Consider the following 22,142-nt stretch of genomic DNA (forward strand, 5'->3'; position numbering starts at 1 on the left):
AAAGGATATTTTGTAGACAATAAAAAAAACCCAACAACAATTTTAAAACTGCACAATGAAGTTTTATAAGACACAGCTGAGGAACTTCAGCTTTGTACATTATTTAATTCAAACATGTACAATAAGGATAAAATAACAGGAATGTAAGTTTGTACTTCTTTCCAGAAAATAGATTCATTTGACCAACAATGTTCCAACAAAAGTAAATAAACCTTGTAATGCAATTACTTCAGAACAAATACACATCAAGCTACTGCAGTCCTGTACGCTGGACTTCAGTTGTCAACAGCCAATTCATCTGCTCTGTAGCCAGGACACTTCATTTACAACATGGGTAACAGCACACAGATGATAAGATGCACAAAGCAATGTAAGATAAAATGTTACAAAACACTTGTCAAAATAAAACATATATGCAAGTCATCTCTAGTATTTACAACAAATAGTTTTAAATTAGAGATCATTCAGAAGGCATCTAATACATCCAAATGCCACGCATACAGAAAAAAAGCAGAAAGGCAGTCAAAGAAAGATACCGTGTTAGTTATGGCTAAAGACCTTTGGCTCCAAAACTCTGTTATAATTATTTTCAAAAGACAACTAAAATGTGGAACATTTGAGTCATCTGTCTTTGAACTCCGTTATTACACTGACCACTAAAACTCAATGTGAAATTTAGCATGGCAAGAGCCACTTGTAAAACAATCTTATTATTTTATACATCAAATGCTCTGAGATAGATGCAATTATGGTTTGGCATTTTCCTAACACAGTGGGAACACACTTGAGGACAATTATGTTTTACTGTATCTCATGCATGAAGTCTGAGGTTTTCTGCTCAGCAGGCCATTGGGAAGGCTCTGGCTGTGCTTTATCTAAACGAGGCACAAATACGCTTAGTAGTTGCCCTAGAACTTTTTATAGTAACTTAAAGTGAGAAAAAGCAAGAGAGAAAGAACAGATGTTGCTGTCACACCTTCCTGATCATATGCAACTTTTGTCATCAGAAAGAGAATCAGGGCCAGAGTTGCTAGAACACCAACTTTCACATTTTAGTTGCAATTCTTTTTCCCACAGACTAAAGTCAGGCTGAACCCAAGCAAATATTTGTCTTAATTGTTGGATAATGCAATTGTGTGTTTTCATTTAACTATCATTTGTTTAAAAGATTATGGTGTAGTCTAAATTTGGCCTGCCTTGTTATATTTTATTTTAATCTGTTGCAAAGTCAGATTGCAAAGAAAGACACAGAGAATACTGTAAAACAACCATGTCTATATGTAGGGTACTATATGAAAAATCATCCTGAGTAATCTGCACCATGAAACATTTGAATTTTATCCCTCTGAAATCCACTTCTTGAGAAAAAAACTGCCACATCCAAACGCATTCACAAATATTTTTGTTCATTTTTAGGGCTAAGGCACCAACACTACTACCTGGGAAAAGCCTTCACAGGCACTGACATGTCAAAAGATAAAACTCAAAACCTTTTTTTTCCAGCACTCCACACAACCAAGCCCTGGAAGTAGGTTTTAGCAAAGACACATAGGTAAGTAAGTGTGGATCTCATAGTGTCTTCAGGTCCAGCTGGGAACGTTTCTAGATGAGCATTGCAATCCAACGTCAGACATTTTTTTTGCATCTAGATCAATTCTTTCAAAATGTGATTATGAAAAATATCATCCCCGCTTCCACAGGACATACATCACTTTGGTTTGCAGGCCTGAACATGGCAAGTACCCACAAAAATGGATATGTAAGAAACACAAAAGAGTTATTCATTTAAGGGGAAGGGCACACATCCGTGCCTGCGTTTGGAAGTCTGCTCCTTGTGTTTAAATTGAGCATTTAGAATTATCTTTTAAAAAAATCTGAACAGAAATGGCTTGGTTTAAACATCAAAAGAAAAATATTACCAGCCAGCTTTTTTTCACCAATTTTCCCATGCATTTTCTTTAAGCTGGATCACTGAAAAATGTCAGTGCGTATCTTCAGTTCTTAACTGTTTCATGTTATCTTCCATCGCTATGGGAAAGCACTATGCAGTGAACAATTCGGCTGAGCATCACCAGACTTTGCATTATTGCTGAGCTATATGTACAAGGCATCTGAAATTTACAGTTTTCAAAAGATGTCATTTAAAATCAAACCCACAAACCTGGGCTTTGCAGAAGTTGCCACAAATTTATCAAATCACAAAATCTAGCAACTAGTGGGCTTCACAACACTGATGATAAATAAAAATAAAGAGGTAACAATAGTAGTAGGAACAAATACATGTTTAAAATAAGGCTTTTTTACATTGTTGTTAAGATGCCTGGCCTCTAGCCCCTTGTTTGTTCATATATTACAGATTCATGACAAAGCTGATTGTGTCCATTGTCAAAGAATACCCTTGGATCTATCCTTATCATCAGATAATGCCCCTAATCAGCAGCAGAGGACAAAGCACTGTAAAGACATTCATAGCAAATCACTTCTGAAACATATGGAGTCTTTCCTTCCTTCTGTATTACCAGCAGTCTTGTCATCTTTAATGAGAGCTATCAAGCAGAAACGATCAGTGCTGCAAATACCAAGATCCTGTTTCTTCCCGGTGACTTTTAAAAAGTTAGTCTCCCAAATCAACTCCATATCATAGGCAAATCATAGCAATGCAAGTAATGTATTGCATATGCTGGCCAGAGCTGAGCTTAATCGAGTCAGGTTCTTCCTCGTCCAACAGGCTGATGACTCCAAGACAAAAATCCATCTCTTGTCCACACAATTCCTCTGTCCCTTCCAGTAAGGATTTCTCTTTCTTTGTGAAGAAATAATTGCTCAAAACCCATTAACTGTGTATTAGAAGCATGGGTCCAGACCACTTCAATGTATTTACCATTCATTCATTTTCTAAGTCAAGCTATATGAATACAAAGTGTGAGAACTATGTAACACAGCCAGAAGTCAGCAGGTGTCTCAACTCTGACTTTGTACATTCACATTATCTCCATTAGAAAATAAAAAAATACTTTTTACAGAGAGAAATAAGCATATTGGAAATATAAAGAAGCATCTCCCAGGCAAAGAATTACGCAAAAAGTGATATAAAAGCTCTACACTGAAGAGCACACATGCATGCAAGTATATTGCTGTGACTGAAATTAATCAGAGAGGCCCTGGGCTCCTCTCGTTTCCACTTGTGTGCAATAAATGCACATATCTTTATAGTCCATTTCACACTCTGTTCGTGCTTCTATATGACAGAATAAAATTTCCCTGTTCCAATCTGGAATATGGTAAGGCCTTGTGGGACATTCTCCTGCCATTTGGCAATTTAATAGAAAAAGTCAGGAAGGATTAGGGTCCACTAAATTCTGCAACAGCTGGTAATCACATGGGATGTCTGCACCTGATTTTGGCAGGTGGTCTCTGCTCAGTGCTCCAAAAGAGAGAAAACTCTCCTAAGATTACTTGCCAATATAACTCTAAGGAAAAATTCCTCCCTATCCTAAATTTGGCCATCAATATAAGGTTAAGAAAAATGAAATGTTGCAATGACCTGCATGATTCCATCACTGCTTCAACATAACTTAAGAAACAGAGATCAAATGCTGCTGCTTCAGAATAACAGCAAGTTGTCTTTGTCAGAAGGGAGACTGCTCTTCATCAGCTATGCTGACACTTGGCCACGCTGCCTTCGGAGCAGTCTTGAGGAACTTTGTTTTTCTTCTAGACGAAGATGGTATTTCTGGCTCAAGGGAGCCCAAGGTTTCCCCTCCACAACTGGAGATTCACTGAGCTCAAATAAGCTTAACAGTGTCTCCAAGGTCCTTCTCTAGCGTAAGTCTCCCTCCATATGCCAATGTCCTTCCCAGGTCCTTGGCCTCTCACTTTTTAAAGGGGGTGAGTTTGTTGAAGGTATGCCAGAAGAGGGATGGCTTCCGCTTGGGTTCCGCCAGGGCAAAGACCTGCTGCTGCGGGATGCTAGTGGGCACAGTGATGTGTCGCTGATGAATAGGATGCAGGCTTTGGTGTGGAGGAGGCACAGGACAGCCGTTATAGCTTACACCTGCAAAAGGAGCAGTTTAAAAAAGCGTGTGAGTCAGCTAGCAGAGCAGCCAACACTGGGATAATTTAAGCACAGGACCATGGGACAAATTCAATGGTCAGCAAAGCCAGTATGGATTTTGCCATGATCTTGCATGGAAACACTACTAAAGGTTACCTTTTCTGATGTTAGATTTTTTAATTGCTGCATTGAACATTGATTTGGCTTAAGAAGAGAATACCACCAGTAAAAATAACATTACAGAATTACCAAAAATAAGCAGCAGTTTCACATAGCCAGGCTACATTGTTTGCACAAGTAAATTCCGGTATTTCAAAGGAATGACTTAATACAGTAGGTACTCATGTTTTAGTCAACTCTCAGAATAAGGCTGTATAAAATATTGCTACCAACAAAAATGTTATTTCTTCAATTTGGAAATGTTTTTCCCAAGCTAATGTTCTCAGACTTTGACCTTTGTGCATTCTGAACAGAGTCTTCTGATCACAATTTCCATCCACTCCCCTGAAAATCAGGACAGGTTTTATAGGTACCTAGTGGTTGATAAAGAGAAAATGCTTTAATAATATTAATCCCAGAGAGCAGAGGACTACTTAACATCAGCTCCTCCACTCCTAAATTCAGACTTAATCTGGTCCCACTTTCTCAATTTACTCTCTCAACACACTAGAGATTTATCCAAATTTGACTCTAAGATGGAAAAGGACAAAATCACAGCCCATTTTCTGAGAAAGAAAATGAATTAAAAAGCTGTTTCCAGAGAAACACGTCTAGTCCATTCCTCCTTCTAGTCTAGGACAGAAGGAAGCCATTTTGAGTATGGTATCATAAATACAGCAACACGTCTCTTGCAAAAAGAACTTTAGTACATTTTACATAAAGCACAGAATTGCTAAAGAAGAATTGCTTGAGTAAAAGCAAAGAAAGGGATCAATAACCCTCATTTCTAATTTAATCTCTGCATGCACTTTCTTACATCCTTAAATAAAGCGCTTGCCTTACCTCTTGAGTTTCTTCTCTAATAAAGAGAATACTGGACTTGCCTGTCTGAAGGAGACTGGGGAGCTGATTTAGTAGACAGTTTAAAAAGGCATTGGAATCTGATACTAAAATCCAGGTTCATGGAAATTATTTGAACTCCATGTAAACCATGAAATTTTTTTAAGACTGAAGAACTCAACCTTAGTCAGTGTGAGCTATTTCCTAACATAAAGAACATGGGAACACACTAAGAATGTAAAGCAATTCTGAACACCTACCTTTAATTTTTCCATGCCTTGACTTACGGGCATTCTGCATGGCTTGTTTCTTCTGGTTTTCTGAGATTTCCATTCCTGTGTCAAAGTGTGAATCAAGGCACTGGTATAAAAACACTGTATCTAATACATGATCACATTAAATTAAATAAGTAAACTATATTTCAAACCATTTTTAGTAAATGTAATAGTAATATACCCAAAGGATGTTTTACTTTGTAATATAAATGTAAAGATAGTTTTTCACTGGGATAACAATAGGAACATTAACTTGCTTCTAGATTACTGGGAAAAGCTGCTTTCCAGCTCCTGCAAATGGCAATCACTGGGGAACTAACCACACAAAAAGTTCTTTTTATAAGTCCAGATAGCAAGAGATTAAAAAAAAGTGTAAATTAACACTTCTGAAAGCTACAAGCCACCAAGTAACAGATCACAAATGCAGAATCTGCTTCTTTTTTCACTCCATCTGAGCTAAGAAATTGAAGTCACTGGTATAGCAGCATTACAAATTTGGTTATCTTTCCCTCCACCCAGAGGAGACAGTATCACATAATCTGCCAGACACCGAAGCAGGCTGCGATGTGGTTGTGGGCTGCATTGCATTGGGGCTGGATCCCTCACTCCAGTTTCTCATGTACTTGTCTGCATACTTGTATGACTTATATAATACTGTAATATGTGTTCAATCCTATGCTATTTACTATCTTGTAATATAGATGCATTATCTGTGCTGAGCACAGAGAGATGTCAGACATCTGCTACGAAAGGCGGCACCAGTGACTGGTGTTGCCTGGAGCCCATGCACAGGCACTCAGTTTCCTCTCCCTGTGTACAAGGCAATTACATGTTAAGTTTGCACAAGGAGACAGGGTGCACATGCTGTCACTCGTTTCACTCATATGCACATAAAGAGCACAGAAGTTGCAACTCCAAGTCAGAATGGAGCATCTGGTTTGGTTTCGGTTTGCATCTTGCTGCACTCCTCCATACTTTTAAAATTCCCTTTACATTTTTAGCCTGAGCTTACGAAAAAGTTATTACAAATCAGCCTATTAACAGCAGCTAACCATAATTTTGGGGTAGCAGAAGCTTATTTTATTCTGCAGGGTTTTTTTCCTTTATAGAACAAGGAAAAAGATCTTAAAAAAAATGAAAGCAATTTCATCAACAGACATCAGACCACTTTCTTAGGGTTACTATTAGTGGTTTGGAGAAGGATTTTCTGGCTGTGGCCTCTTCTTCCCATATATTCATAAAAGCTAAGAAAAGCTAGATATGGTTTGGAAGACAGTGATTCGCACCAAAGTGTCTTTGAAAATAGAAGTAAAATGCCATCTGCAGTTCTGAATTGGAAAAGTATGTATTTGTGCTCTGAGTGGTTAGATTAGAGGCTTTGTGTGAAGTCCAGCAAGATAGCTTACAAAATCAACAAGATAAATTTAAACCTGAGGTTGAGAATACTGGCGCCTTTCCACTGGTTTTGGCTAAAGGAAATGTTCAATTATGCCAAAAAAAATGAAATTTTAGAAAAGAAGTCTTCTGGGTAATGGAGAAAAAAACCAGGCTGCTGTGACTTGCAAGACCAGATGGACGTTAGCTATTACAACTCAACTATCTTTCCTCTGGTTCATGATAACCTGTCCCAAAACAGGTACATCAGAATAACGAGTTGCAACATTCGAAAAGCAAGTTTCCAGAAGACTGGATGTTACACGGGCAGAAAAGACTGCATGTGCCTATGTGCCGTTATCAAAAAAGCCATTTCTCATTTTACTGAATTTTCTTCACTATATTGCTCGGTGCCTGAAGAGCAGCAAACACGATGGACCATCCCTTGCAATCCCTGCACTCAGCACCATGGGAATTAGTGATCTAGCCCTAAATAAGAGTGCTGTTATGACAAATCTCATCGTTATCACTGCCACTGCCACCACTGTTGAATTGTTACCCTTTTGAATATTGTATGTTCATTTTCATGAGGTCCCAGCAGAATAAATAATGATATTTAGGGCTATAAGTACTACATCTTTGCAGTTTCTTCATGCTTGGAGATTTCTGCAGCACTGTCACTTAGAAGGAATGGTTAACACTCCACTACCTGCCTGAGACAGGCCTGCTGCTGCCCAGGGCAAGCACTAGTGCAAGGCCTCTGAAGCGTCCTGATATACAGCATTTAGTCCTCTCAGCATGCTCTCCTGGTGCTCCATAAAGTGACCGCTGTAGGGGGAAGTGTAGATACAGATTTGAAGAGCTCAAGAATGCTCCACAGAAAGGATGGGAATGGAAACTGTTCACATTTTATCTTCTTTTGCTCAGTCCTGCTCACAGAAGTGCAGCAGCTGTGATTGATTCCATACTGTCCTTCGATATGACTGTACTACTATTCTTGTTGTATACTGGAGTGGAGGCTTCCTGTAACTTTGTTGTAAGAGGGATTGTTTGGGCACTCATCATCTGATCCTCTGCACTGCTTTATTACCTTCTAATGACCTTCACCCTGTTGCAATATCAACTTCTTTTTAGAGTTCTGTTTAGGTGAATTAGGAAAGGCAGCCATCACCCATCCCCATGAGAACAAGGTGACTGAACAAGCTCTATACAGCGCAACTCGTGAAAACCATCAGTGCTGTACCCAACAGGATCATAATGTCACACCGTGATGTTCAGCAGAGGAGAAGAGTAGGTTTTGAAAAGTTTGCAAAGTTTAGCTGTGGCTACTTCATTGTTTACTTGAAACAACTGGGGTTAATTGCAACAGTTGGTGCTATGTGTAAGAGTTTTAACTGCTTTTAGAGTATGAATTGGAAAACTTGGAAGTATTTTCTTCAGCTTATGGAATATCTACAAAACATACAGAGAAGACCTTACTTTTGTTATATTTACAGCACTATTAAACAAGAGAAAGTCACTAAGATCAAAAGGCTTACATTAGTAATCTAAGGGTTATTCCTGTCTTCCTATTCTTCTGAACATGTGTTTTAAGTGAATATGGAATATGAGATTTGGCATCTTGTTTAAATTTTAATAATTGGATTTAAATCATCCATTTCACTGCACTTCCAGTTTTAACTGGCTGTCATCCAAAGCCTAAGCCTAGAGAGTGTTATAAAAAGGAGAAGTTCCCATGCAGTCAACACACACAGATGTACCAACATTTTCATTACTTCTTTAGGAATATTAAAGAGTTTTATTTTTCTTATTGGTGTTGCCATTGTCTTTGTGTATGCTTTTCCAGTGAAATTTTGCTGGAGCTTTTGTCACTGATCATAAAGGAAGCATGAAACTATGCGAAGAAAATTTAAATAACAATCCTAAATATAGACTCACATAGATAACACTGTCCTTGGAGTGCCCATAGGCTGTGGGTCTAAAACTGATCCTAGGATTTGCTACCTTTTCCCCTGCTCACCCAAGATTAGGCTTCATTTCTCTGTAAACTGCCCAGTGATGACACTGTTGGGTCTGTAACTAATGCTACCATACCACTGCACAGGTCTCCTGGACACAGGAGGGTGCCATTATATGACATGGACAGTAAAAATCTACAATTATTGCTGCTTGGCTTTATGATAACAGATGTTTGGAGTCGATGATTCATACAAAAGTGCTAGGATTTTGGATGGATTTTTATTATTGAATGGTCTTTGTAAATCGCATCTTATCATATCTCCTATCTCATTCTGCTCTGTAATGCAACAGAATCACGAGTTATGCTGTGACACGGATGTCATAGCCAAGTGCCTTGGCCCTTTGGCCCACAATGACAGGGCAAACACCTGAATAGGCTTCACTTACACAGCTAAAGGTCATGTTGGGTTAGCAAGAGACACCAGTCCCACAAGGCAGAGTGCACATCCGCATAAAGCATAATGAAGTGTAAAAGCAAGAATAGTCCCCTTTGTTTCTACTGCCTTTTAGAGAGGAAATCTTCCACTCACCCATTTCCTTGTCTTCCTGAACTCTTCTCCTTTCATTTTCGCACGCCTCCATCCATCTCTTTTTATCCTCCTGTTTTTTTGCACAGAACAAATGAACCTCTTCTGTTGCTCTGTTTATTATCTTAAAAGCATTCTTGACATTAATGTTAAAGTCCTTGTCTCTGCCATCTTCAGTGTCCACAATTTCCATCTCATCCATGTCAATACGATCCTTATAATACAAGATGTCCCTTCTCAGTAAGTCCTTCTTACAGAACACAAGCTGATGGTCAAAAAGGAAGAAAGTCCTTTGCTGGCTTTTGCCTTGTTTTGATATTTTGGTCAATTCTCCTGAGTGGATCAGTTCTGAGCTTCTGGCTAACACATCTGGTCCCTGAGGAAAAAAAAAATATAAATATATATATACACACATGAGTTGTAAGTAAATAATAATTTTAAGAACTTACTGTGTGTCTAACCAGTCCCATTTTATAACCAAGTCTTAAGTGCATTTGTTTTTCTTGTACTTTTATTATTAGATTTGAAAATGTCATAGAATATAGATAATCTCATACAGGCAAACTCAATGAATGTGGCTCTGCTTTACTTTATTTCTGCATAAATCAGAAAGAAACTCATTAAAGTCAGTGAAGCAGGTTCAAGCTCTGACAGAACTACAAAAAATCCCAAGGAGATTCAATAGGTCTAGCATTTTAAAAAAATCCGTTTTGTCATCTCAATCCAGTGTCACCTCAAAGACAAGCATCCATGCCAATACATGCTGTTCTTCCTGATTTATAAACAAGGTAATCAGTAACAGAATCACCGCAAATGAAGTAACTGGACTTTGAACTGAGCAATGACCAGCTGAAAAGTAGTCACCATAAACATCAGCTACACAGAAAGACATACCCTGTAGAGGACATGGAGTGCTGTAAACAGTACCTTTGCTCAGGGGAGGGACAGGCTGACACTTACCTCCCAGTCTACAATAGAGACTTGCCAACGTGCAATCTTGTCTATGCTTTCTAGTCTTCGTTTTCGCTCGTTAATCAGGCACGCTACATTCTTCATAGTCTCATATGCAGCTTTTATGTTGTTATAATCACTGTAAAATGTAGGCACGTTTCAAAGATCACTTATGCAATGAAGATGATGCAATCACAAACTGTGACACAGTGCTTGTAGTATTAGCCCACGTTACCCATTTATCCCTCTACTCTGGGTACTTAAATAAGAGAAACCTGATTCTCAGGTATCCTGAACCTCCCATAGTGGTCTGTACAATTCAGTGCTGCTATACTGCTAGGCTTTGTTCAGGAGAGAATTATTAAACTGGTGGTGGAAGGAGGCAGAGGAGGTAGATTAATGAATTGCCATACTGTCCCTACTGAAAACAATAGTAGAACTCCCACTGACCTCAGTGATACCTACATTTCACCAAAGGAATTTGTTTTTAAGCAAGATTTTAGTGGGATTTTATTGCCAAGGGCGTTCCTTTAATCATATTTAACACCCGTATTTTCTCCTTCTTGTACCCAATGGCTTGGTCAACGAACGCAAACAGAGAATGCTATGTGGGCAAAAAAAATACAAAATCCACCTCAAACAAGGTTTGAGCAAGGGACCAAGAACACAGGTGCTGAAGAGGGGAACTGAAGGAGACAATGCTGACAAAATGGCGTGTTTTCATGGAACAAGCATATGTGTGCCAAGATGGTCACCTTTCCCTGCCTGCTCCAGGTCAAATGCAAGCCATGTCCTTCTTCCATTGCTCTGCTCCCTTCCTTCTTTCCCTGAGCTCCCCACATACATTTGAATCTCCTCAACCTCCACGCAGGTTTTCATTCTCCCTTGAATAGCATCCATCACTCTTTCACCTTCCTCACATAGTCTCTGAGAAGACAGAAGGAAAGAGATATATTTCTTGCCTTAGAGTCCCATCAGAGCAGCTGCCTGCCTTTATCAGAACACCTCTTGCAGAAAAGGGAGACAGAGGTAGAAAACAGCACAAGCCAGAAATAAATCCTGCAAAGGGGTTAGCCTTGCTGTCCTTTTTATCTGCTTCTGTCTCAGTTCCTATTTTCATCAGCTGGTGCTGATGGATGCACTTCCATTCTAAACCTGTGCATTACTCTCCCTATTTAGATCTACAGAAACTCTTTTCTGCCACACTGTATACAAAAAGTAGGATTAACAATAACAGGATCTTACTAACGTCAGGGAGATGTCCCACAGGGTGACTGCATGATAACCACACTGCTACTTTTGCCCTTCCTTATCTCAGTTCCATCTTTCTCTGTTGGTGAGTATGCTACTCCACACTTGCCGCATAACCTGCAGCCTTCATGGCAGTCTGTGCACACTGGATCTTCAAATTCTTTATAAAAACAAAACAAAAAGCTACCAAAAAAAACCCAGTAGGCTGGAGCTTTACCAAGGCTCCACGTGGGTGTAGGCCTGCCTATCTGTTAGCATCTTTGCACACTGGGTGCCTGTTTGTGCTTGTAGGCATCTCTGGGATGCTGTGCCACAGAAGAGGAAACTGGTACCATAGGTGGAAGGTGGCAAGACCTTGCTGTTACTTCATCTGCAGGTTTAACAGCTTACAGAATAACCTTTCTAAAATTTGTAGGAGTGAGAGATACCCACATTAGTAATTGTTGTTGCAGGGCTTCTCAAGTAGCCACAGAACTGAATGGAGGCATTTCACACCTGAATGTCAGTATTTCACATCCCCTGTAGTCTCCAAAGGGAGTCTTCTCAAGGTTAAATAAGTGCAGACTTTGGCCAAGGAAGCATTGCCTCAGGCTGCATTTGGACTTTGAGCACAGGGGTCACAATGGAACATTTGTTTTGCAGTTGTACAAGGTAGAAAGGCAGACATTCAAAGATAAAATCTTAATTTAGTCAAAGATTTAATCAGCTCAGGGGTATACTAGAAAAGCTAATAACCTGCAACTTCAGTTCTTATTCATCCCAGCTGAAAATCTGGACTTATTGCAAAGGCAGTGTTTATTACTAGTAAGTTTCTAAAAAACAATACCTCTGAACTTGCTCAGATTATGGTTTTTATTAAGGTTCTCTTTACTTTTTCTTGCATCCAAAACAATTATTCAGCTTCTCCCTTTCTTCTGTGGACTTCCTTCTCAGTTTCTTTGACACATTGGCTTTTTTTTACTGATTTACAAATCCTTCCCTGCATCCTACTTCAGCACCTTCTTCCTTTCCTTCTCCCTCTTTCATTCACTCATTCTGTCAGTCCCCTGTGCTGCATTTTCAGACACTGTTTTTGTTAATATTTGTGCTAGTTCCAAGATGCCCATTTAGTAAGGAGCTCCTGTCTACAGTGGTCAGTGGGAGTTACGTCCCTGATTTGAAAGCCTCAGTGTTGTCTCACCCAGAAAGCTTGGATAATTATGTCATCACTATTATGATTTGGATTTTTCACTCTCTCACCTGTGCTCCTGAGTGGTGTATTTGAGCAATTCTGCAAGCTGCAGAGGGTATTTGCAGATTTTCTGAACGGGCGTGAGAAGAAAACCATCAATGGCAATGTCAATCATCTGCTGAAGCAAGCGACAGGCCTCGAAAAAGTGACGGTATTTGCCCTGTTTCATTAGTTTGGAAAGTTCAATGCAGGCACTGGGATGATTGTTACAATACTCTGAATAAATAGCAAAGCCTTCTTGCTATAAAAAAAAAAAGAAAACAGTCAAATCTTTAACTAAAGTATTTGTCTGCAAAGGAGGAAAGATATTTTTGTAACATCTAATTACATTAATTAATCCATTTCCTACATTGTTTCCAGGCTGATCAGCCATGAAACTGTGCAGGAACCCACTCTGTAGATCTACTGCCTTATCAGAACACAGAAATAGAGGCCTCCATTGACTCAGAATAATCCAGCCCACTTTAAGAAGTACTTTTCTTTGGGGAAGACAGCTATAGGCTTAGCAAGTGTGTATCATGAGCTCACAGCCTCCTTCCCCACCACCTACTTTCCTTAATTTCTTCAGGAAGTTTTCGCACGCCCAAGATGAGACCACTACCGATAGTCCAGCTCATTTGTGATCATTACAGTTTTGAAAGGGAAACTTAAAATTGTGTAGTGTTACATGCTTGCTAAAGATAAGAAGAAATCTAAAACATTTAAATAATTTTTTAATTGTAAATTATTTTACATTCTAAAATGCTATCTATACCTAGTTTAGTATTTGATAAGCAGTTGTTATTAAAATCCCCTCCTAACATGGTAACTTAGCATTTTCTTATCATATGTTGTTAATTTCATAAACAAAATTGACTTTTGCAACATACATGTTGAAGAAAACATGACCCTATTTCACTTAGATGAGGTTCCTCTTTGTTGTACTGTTTCTCGAGATCCTTCAGAAACTTCCTTTGGAACTTGTAAATATCTTCAATATTTCCAAAAATGGTGCTTAACTGAGCTGCGGTGAACATTCCTGTATGTTTGCGACACTGCCGAATATAACCCTGGAAATGAAATCAAAAAAACTCTTCAGCGTGAAGATGTGAGAACAGGTTCTACTCTGAAACAAGCCCATCTGAGCTGGCAAATCCCCCGTGATTTACAGGCCAGTAGTTTCCCAGCCACATACACACACACACGCGATTTCAAATTTGCATCTGAAACGTTTACATACTGATTCTTGCACTCCAACATCTGCCTCACAGTAACATAAATGAATGGGGGAATCAGAAACCTGCTGAGTCTAGAAAGCCCATTCGCATCTCCTTGCTACAACTACCCGCCAAGCTGGAGGCGAGCCCGGTGTAAGGCCCCACGCACGCTACTACTTTAGGTGCCTCACTTTTTCATAGCAATTACTCTGCGCCATAACAGTTCTTCTCTATGCGGATAAGAACAAACCCTAAAACAATTAAAGACAATTTCTACCAGGGCTGAAGTACTGGTTCCTTAACTGGTGGGTAAGCAGGGCACAGTCTAAGCCAGAGAAGCAAAATAAAGAACATGTAATGCACTCAGAACGCTGCTGTTTGGTAAAATCCTTACGGTATTGGAAGGAGGTAATAGTACTGGCCAGACTGCACATAAAAATACACTCTCTTTTCCAGGTTTTTTCTCTTTACTTCTAAGAATGTCACAGGGGTTCAGTTTGCTTTATTCATACCCAAGGAGATACACAACCGAGTCCTCCAGTTTAAAAACGCCCTCGGAGCAAATCCTGCTCTGCCATCATTAATCGACATTAGCTCGCTTTGGCATTTGCCTAGCTAAGAAGCAGAGGTACAATCAGGGGCCCTTTAGGGCTAAAACACGCAGCACCAGCTGCCACGCACAGCCAGCACATCCTCAGGTACCTGCTCAACACAGCTGAGCATGGTGCTGAGGACACAGTGCAGGGGCTGAGCATCCAGGAATAGCTGCTGTGCTCCTGCTCTCGTATCAGTTACGGTGCCGGGGTACAGATGAGTGCAAAGGTTAACTGGTACGACAGGGGTTATCTGCCAGGCCCCTCCGCTTGACTGCTTTCAGTCAGGTTTCCCCCAAATTGCTCTGGGAGCAAACAGCTGTAAAAAAGCCTTGCAATTGCTCCAGTGAGGTTTACCAGGAAGCAACCCTGAATACTGCTGGCACCGTTATGAATATTCCTGTCTCCTCCACAGCCATCTGCTCTGACAGCTGTGCAGTGGCTATGCTGCAAGCCAGCTACCACCTTTACTACTGTTAGGAGGGTAACTCCACAAAGGAAAATTAATTCCTGTGCGGCTCTTGTAATGCGGACTGCAGACACTTCTTGAATGTAAAATGTTTTTCTGGGTACATGTCCTGGTTTTGGCTGGGATGGAGTTAAATTTCTTCTTAGTAGCTGGTGCAGTGCTGTGTTTTGGATTTGATGTGAGAACAACCTTGATAACACACTGATGGTTTTAGTTGTTGCCTGGTAATGTTTATACTAAATCAAGGGCTTTTTAGTTTCTCAGGCCTTGCCAGAAAAAAGGCTGGAGGGGCACAAGAAATTGGGAGGCGATACAGCCAGGACAGGTGACCTGCACTATCCAAAGGTGTATTCCATACCCTGGGATGTCATGCTCAGTATATAAACTGGGGGGGGGAAGAAGCCAGGGCCTGCAGATTACTACTCAGGGGACGGCTGAGCAGCAGTCAGCAGGTGGTGAGCAGTTGTATTGTGCATCACTTGTTTTCTTTTCCCCATTCCCTGTGGATTTCATTACTCTCCCCTTCTCTTTCCTTTCCATTATAACTGTCGTTGTTGTTATTTTTACTATTGGCTTTATTTCACTTAGTAAATTGTTCTTATCTCAACCCTTGAGTTTTACATTCCTTTCCAGTTCTCCTCCCCATCCCTTGGAGGGGCAGGGAGTGAGCCAGCAGCTGTGTGGGATTAAACCACAGCAGTATACTCCAGCTTCATGATCCTGAGGGCAGCAGCCCCAGTGATTCATTCTAGTGCAGAGCCTGCAAATTTGGATTACTATCTGCATTAATTTTTCTGGCTTAGTCTTACTTGAGTATGTTTTCAGCCTCATGTCCTGTTTGCATCACCCTACAGCTTCACTCTGAGGAAAGCAGAGTATCTCTACCCCACATGTTGAACATGGAGCATCACTTCTCTACTTGGAAAATGTGTGTTTACTCTCTTGTACTAAACTCAGAGGCATGTCAGATTTTTAAAAAGAGGTATAGAATTTATGTATAAAAGAAAATTAATTATTCATATCAGTCTAAGAATTAATAGGTCAGTAAAATATGAAAGTCCTAGAACTATGCTAACCACAGCAGCAACACAGCTGTATACACAGATTCCTCCCTCATCTTTTAGACACAGTCAAGCTTACTAGCTTAAGTAAATAGTGAATCTAAAGCACAAAACTTACACAAGTTTGAAAATTAGCTAATTAGCAACCAGTTTTTGTCTTTTTGTTTTCCCTTTTTTCTTTCTTCAAAATGCATTAAAAAGGCCTGATCTAAAAAAAAAAAAAAGGAAAACGCTGCTGTCTTGCCTACTTTGTTGTCCATGAAAGAATCTAACGACAAATGGTGAACTAAAGGATGACAACACAGCAAATACAGAGAAAGAGAGAGCTAGCAAACTAAGGGTACAAAGGTAGGTTCCTTAGCACCCTTTCAGATGCTAACCACAAACACAAGTCAAATACAGGCCAAATGCATCACAGTCCGCATTAGAAGAGGCAAACTTTAGTGAAAAATATAAAGAAGCTTCTTGTCCAGGCGTAGGTATCCAACAAAATTTGAACAAAAAGCAGAACACCCCCCACAATTTGTAGTTCAAACAAGCAAGGTAGTTCTAAATACGTTTAAAGACTTCTTCATAGCATCTATGCACCCAGCAAAAATCCCTTTGCTGGTGTAAACAAAGCAAAAAAAATCTTACCCAGCAAACATCCTTTCTGCACTTTCTTACTTTCAAAAAGTTTGTCCCTAAACTGTAACTGATGTTATTAAAGTTACTAAAAGGTTTCTACCTAAACCAAGTGCTAAAAAGTTCTAAATAAACTGGAATTCCTTCTCTCATTATTATGGAAATATTGGGCAGATAACCAAAGCACTTTTTCCATGTCTAAAATGGGATTATTTTATTTTTTTTTTCAAAAAAAAGGAAGTGGTGCCTTAGGCCAGTCAGCAGAGAGGAAAGCCATAAGAAGACACAAGAAGTCAGAAGTGCAATTGGGAATATTTTGATGAGAAGCCACTCTGGTTCTCAGCTTATGTGGGATGTTTTGTTCACACTAGGTCAGTATAACGTCCTCAGATTAAAGCATGTACCTCACAGATGTCCTTGAGATGCTTGATATAGACTCGTTCTGTGTTCATAATTTCCTGTATAACGTTGGTTCTCATCTGATCCTTGTTTTCAGCTATTTTCTGACGATGCTTGCTAGTATCTGCATCTTGTTCTTCATCCTGGATACTACTACAATTTTCTGGCACTTCTTCCTGATTAACTCGCAGCTGCAGCCAGAACAAACAAAGCAAACTTGAGTAAAGCAGCAAACTTTTACAAAAGTAAAACATGTGATAAATCTGTTACAAACTTCTTACAATTAAGAGAGGACCTGCCACAGAACTGTTCCCATTCTTACCTTATACAGAGGGTTCCACAACAGCATTTATCTCACTGTACCCACTGTTTATTCAAAGAGTGTTGAAATTTCTGTCTGGTTAAATACATGGCTTTCTACTCACAGTATCTAAGAGATACCCTGTTGTGCTGTCTGTGTATTTTTCAGACTTAACCTTATTTCTGACCCTTACTAATAGTTCATGCATTATTTTGGCCAAGCCAGCATATGGATAAAAATTACAAAAGTAAACAACTCAAACACTTCTAAGTAGTTTACCTTTGCCACAGTTCCCCATCTGTACGATGTGGATAACAGCACCTCCTTTTTCATCTTTTGTCTGACTGCCTGTGTTGGCTGGACATCTAAGAAGGGCAAAGGCAGGAACCATCTCTTGCACTTTGTGTAGTACTTCAGATAGTGTGGCCCAAGCTTTCTTACAGGCTCTCAAAAAGTACTTTAACTTCTCCAAACATAGTTCAATTTTATACCATTCTAGAGTTATATTGTCATTAATCTGGCTGACTTCTGACTGGGGAATTCAGACACTGAACCAGATTCCTACACCATGTTGTGATAATAAATTAAGCCCTATTTTACCAAGAAATCGCTGCAGCACAGCTTTCCCCACTCCCTCATGAAAACTGCTGTGTCCTCTCCATATACACTGACTGCTCCTGGTTGAGCAGTCTGCTGCCCTCATTTCCACTGAGAAATTCCTTTGGTTACAAAAGGACCACAGAAAGGAAGAAGCCAGAGTAAAAGGTGTCAGAGGAGCTAAGGGATCCTGGGGTGTGATTCTCCATTGCTTCTTTCTTTGTGAAGTCATTAGGAGTTACACTACTGATGTTCAGGTGCAAAGATGCTGAGGATCAGGTCCTTCACTTAAACATTTGTGACAATTGTTGTACCCTGCTAGGAATCTTGCATGACAATGGTGCAAAAGCAAGAGCGTTACTCACCCTGACAAAGCTAGCTGGAAACCAGGCTTCCTTGTCCTCATTTCTTCCCCACCACCAGTCTTTGTTGGAAGCTTCTAGAACTCTAATGACATCTCCAGCTTTGAAGCCCAGCTCTTGATCATCCATAGTCACATGGTCCCAGAGAGCTTCTGCATAGACAATGCTGCCATCGCTTATCAGCTGAGATGGGAAGAGAATGAGGTTGTGAAGGGCAAAAGATACAACAACGAACTGTTTGTAAATTACTAAAAGATCAAAACACCTCACTGGAGTGCCTATGATTACTCCTATTACAGGATAAAACTAAAATTCTGAGTTTTCAGAAGTCTATGCATATATTTATTAGTGAAAACAATTAGAGTCCTACTCCAGAGCAGTTACACAGGCTAACAAGTTACACTCCCAGTGAAGTTAGTCACTGTGCTCTTCCCTTGGCATCTGCTCATGGGCTGTGCCAGAGACAGGACACCAGGGCTGCTGGAGTCTTCGCTCCGCTGGCTGCTGCCATTGCACTTTTTATTAATGTGAAACCTGAGACCTGTGGAAAACACCACCACCACCCCGCCATCCTTATGACAATGCAAAGCCCAGGACGTTACCTCATTAATTGCTAGCTGTTCCCCTCCGGGCTGCAGGTACCTGGGAGCGGCTTGGCAGAGCTCCTCGTAACTGTAATCTTCCTCACTGCCATTGTCATCCACTAAAGCTGAAGATTCAGTCCCACCATCTGCAGCAACTAAAACAAAGGTGCAACAGCTGTTTGCTTCATCACTTTTATGACTCAAAAAAAAATAATACAATGCAAGAGGAATCACTGAGAAGTTGCCTTTGTTGTCACAAATATAACAATAGAAGCATAAGTGAAGGGCAGCAAAGCTCTCAGGAAAACCACTCTTCCGCCAGTAAATTTTCTCTTCTTCGGAATTTTCTCATTTAGCAGCTGATGAAACTGAGAAATCCTCCTTTTTGAGGCCAAAAAGCAGAACTACAACCATTATTTATTTAGTTAGTTTTCAGCCAGGGGAAATCTCAAAAGACCTGAATCAGAAGGGAAGTCCTCAATGCCATTTCCCACGTGGCAGATGAGAGAGCTCCGGCGGGCCCAGGCTGGGTGCCGTCACACCGTCACATCCTCTACAGGGATGTAACCTCTCCCGCAGCCCCTGCCCTGAGCCAGCTGCTGCCACCTCTCCCACGTGCCAGGGCAGACTCTGCCAGCACCGAGACAGCTATGGGCAGGCTCGAGGGGACAGGGAGCCTGGACTAAGCACAGTGTGACTGCCTGAGAAAAAACTTATTCCCATTGCCTTAAATCACAAAAAGTTCTTGGTTTGACAATTGGACATTTTCTGACCAAAGAAGCAGCTGTGCAAAGAAATAGAGGCCAGCACTAAGATGGGCTTCATCTTATTACACAGCCACATAAACCAAGGGAAACATCGAGTAAGTGACTGTCACTATACACATGCAAATAAACAGTTTCTGTATAAAACTGTAAAACCCGTTTGGGGTACATCACTGAGGGGTAGGTAGATCCTTTTGGTGAGCATCTCTGTACTGGCAGATGAAGGGGACTGGGGACTTGATCTCAGGACCAAGTAATACTGACTGACTTGTGTCCACACTGCTCAGTGCCAGTACATGCCAGTGCCAGCACTTTCAGAGTAGGTTTGTCTTTGAAAAGCCAGCTGTAATGTTCAGACAGATCAGGGGATGAGCTAGTAATCAAGAAGCGTTCATGATCAGTGGCCCAGTGCTTGGATGCACTCTCTGGTCCTTGTTAAGTTATCCCTAGAGACTTGGTCCTATGGCAGTCCCAAGCTGTGAATAACTAGAGAGTCTGAAAATCATACAGTGCTCAAAAATCAAATAATAAAAAATTAAAAAAAGTAAACAAAAATAATTAAAAAAAATTAGAATGGGCTGCTAGCACTGAACTCCTTTTCTAACAGTTAGTGTGTCCCAGAGAAGTTGCCACACAGACTGCTGAGCATCTCTCTCACTGCCCAGTGCCAGGGAAGGGGCCTTTAAGCAGAGTTACTGAACCTGCCACCTCCACCTAGCAGGCAAGGCTGAGCAGCAGGGCCCTGACCCTGCCTCTCCTCTGCCCTGCTTCAAGCCTGGGTACCGCCTGACTGCTGAGCTCTGAGCTCCGGATGGCTGAGAGTCACCAAGGGATGACTCCTGGCTTTACTCCACACACCTACTCAACTAATTGGCACGCTGTTGCCTAGCCGCTATTCACCTTATCAGGAAAACGCTTCAACCCCCTCCTTATGGGTGCTCATACCATCACTAGCACCTTTGGTCATCTGGGTATTAATTTGCAAGAGAGATCAAAGCTGATTACTACACAGATCCACTAAAAAAACTTGGAAGATCTTTCTTTCCTTTAAAAGTGGAAAAATATGGCATGGTCTTGATGTAACAGAGCATGTTCTGTTCTGTTCTACTCCCCAGTATTTTAACTATATACTCATATTAATGGTGCCTAAGCAGGGAGGATGCAGAATCCCTATTTTAAAAAACCAAGATTTTTTTTCCTACAGACTCATAAATCCGAGCACTCTTCAAATACATTTTGTGAAACTTCTTGAAACTGCTTTATTAAAAAAAAAAAATTCATTACATCAATTTTTAGTTTATAAAGCAACACCCAAAAAATTTAGTCCGAGTGATCCTTTATATACATGTCTACTGTACTATCAGTACTGCCTGTTGGTTTATTCTAGTAACAACAGCACTTCAAAACAACTTAATTCATTTGGCCCCAGATGAAAAATGACTGCAGTTTTGGGACTGGTAACTGTTCATTATTCTGCACCACATCAACAAGCTTACATTGTCTTCATAGTTAGACTCAGGCGAGAAACAGTCACTTGGATTCTGCATCTATTCCTCTATTGTTTACAGGCAGAAATAGCAGAGGTAGGAGCAGACTTTCCTGATCGCACCAACGGGATGCAAAAACTTAAAAGACAGCCTGGAACTGATTCTGATCTCCCAGCAGCTCTGTCACCAGCTCCCATGGATGACATGGTATAAGCATGATCAGAATCAGGCCCCCTGACTGCCACAGTTTATCAGTTCAATCTAAAAACACTGTAAGGGCAGGGGTTGGGGAGGAGAGAGAGAGAGCATGTTCTACTCACACGTACCCATCTGAAGGCTCTCCAGACTCCAAAATCGTGCCATTCCTCCTCTGGCTACCATGCTGCTGTCAGACTTGACCACGGGGCAAAGGTCTGACCTCTAACAGGTGATGCTCGGTCCTACAGGGCTGGTGGAGGATCACAAAGGGCTCCGAGGCACCCACAGCACAGAGCAGCAGCCCTGGCTGCCTCCAGCTCCCGGCTGTGTCTCGGAGGCCGAGCGCGGCTGGGAACTGCCAGCGGCGAGCTCAGCCTGGCCGCTGCGCTGCCGGCTCTCTGACATCATGGGGTGCCCTTAGGGAGGAACTTCCAGAAAAGAAACAAAAACCTGGCTGCCTGGCCCCGGCCATGCTGTGCCTGCAGCCGCCTGCGCCACCCAGACCACTCCCAAAGTGCCTGAACACTGCAAGCCAAGGAGTACATTTGTTTTTTATTAAAGCGGCTTAATGCGATTTCGATCTATATTCAAATGACTGCGATTCAAAGGGAAAGACTACTTGGAAGGGAGCTGGGAGTTCCTTGTATTACAACACTGTTTGGAGTATCGGTCTACCTTTGTTATATTACACAGGCTAAAATTCCAGTAGAAGTAAACAATGACGGTATTTTTTGCATGGCTGTTAAAACTTCTCTTGCTTTGCAGGCAAATGCTGTATCATTATTTAGGGCACAAGCAGCTGAAGTGTTAAGGCTGCAGCAGACCG

General features: G+C 40.9%; 1 protein-coding gene across 8 annotated transcripts in view; it reads right to left on the minus strand.

Moving 5' to 3' along the window:
• Positions 1-40: 40 nt before the first annotated feature.
• The window catches only part of SPATA13 (spermatogenesis associated 13), a 160,216-nt gene continuing 138,114 nt past the window's right edge, over positions 41-22,142 (minus strand). For 7 of the 8 annotated variants that reach the window (XM_027815620.2, XM_027815617.2, XM_055702595.1 and 4 more), the window contains 9 exons: positions 18,886-19,022; positions 18,287-18,466; positions 17,029-17,214; positions 13,551-13,730; positions 12,690-12,922; positions 10,209-10,338; positions 9,252-9,624; positions 5,314-5,388; positions 41-4,054 (listed from right to left, as the gene is read on the minus strand). In XM_027815620.2, coding sequence (XP_027671421.2) covers positions 3,873-4,054; positions 5,314-5,388; positions 9,252-9,624; positions 10,209-10,338; positions 12,690-12,922; positions 13,551-13,730; positions 17,029-17,214; positions 18,287-18,466; positions 18,886-19,022 — 1,676 coding nt within the window. In that variant the 3' untranslated portion in view covers positions 41-3,872. Of the gene's footprint in view, positions 4,055-5,313; positions 5,389-9,251; positions 9,625-10,208; positions 10,339-12,689; positions 12,923-13,550; positions 13,731-17,028; positions 17,215-18,286; positions 18,467-18,885; positions 19,023-21,444; positions 21,659-22,142 lie in introns of those variants that run through there. The other variant, XM_027815624.2, reaches the window with a different exon arrangement.

This window comes from Falco cherrug, chromosome 2, assembly GCF_023634085.1.
Source record: "Falco cherrug isolate bFalChe1 chromosome 2, bFalChe1.pri, whole genome shotgun sequence".
Taxonomy (NCBI): Eukaryota; Metazoa; Chordata; class Aves; order Falconiformes; family Falconidae; genus Falco; species Falco cherrug.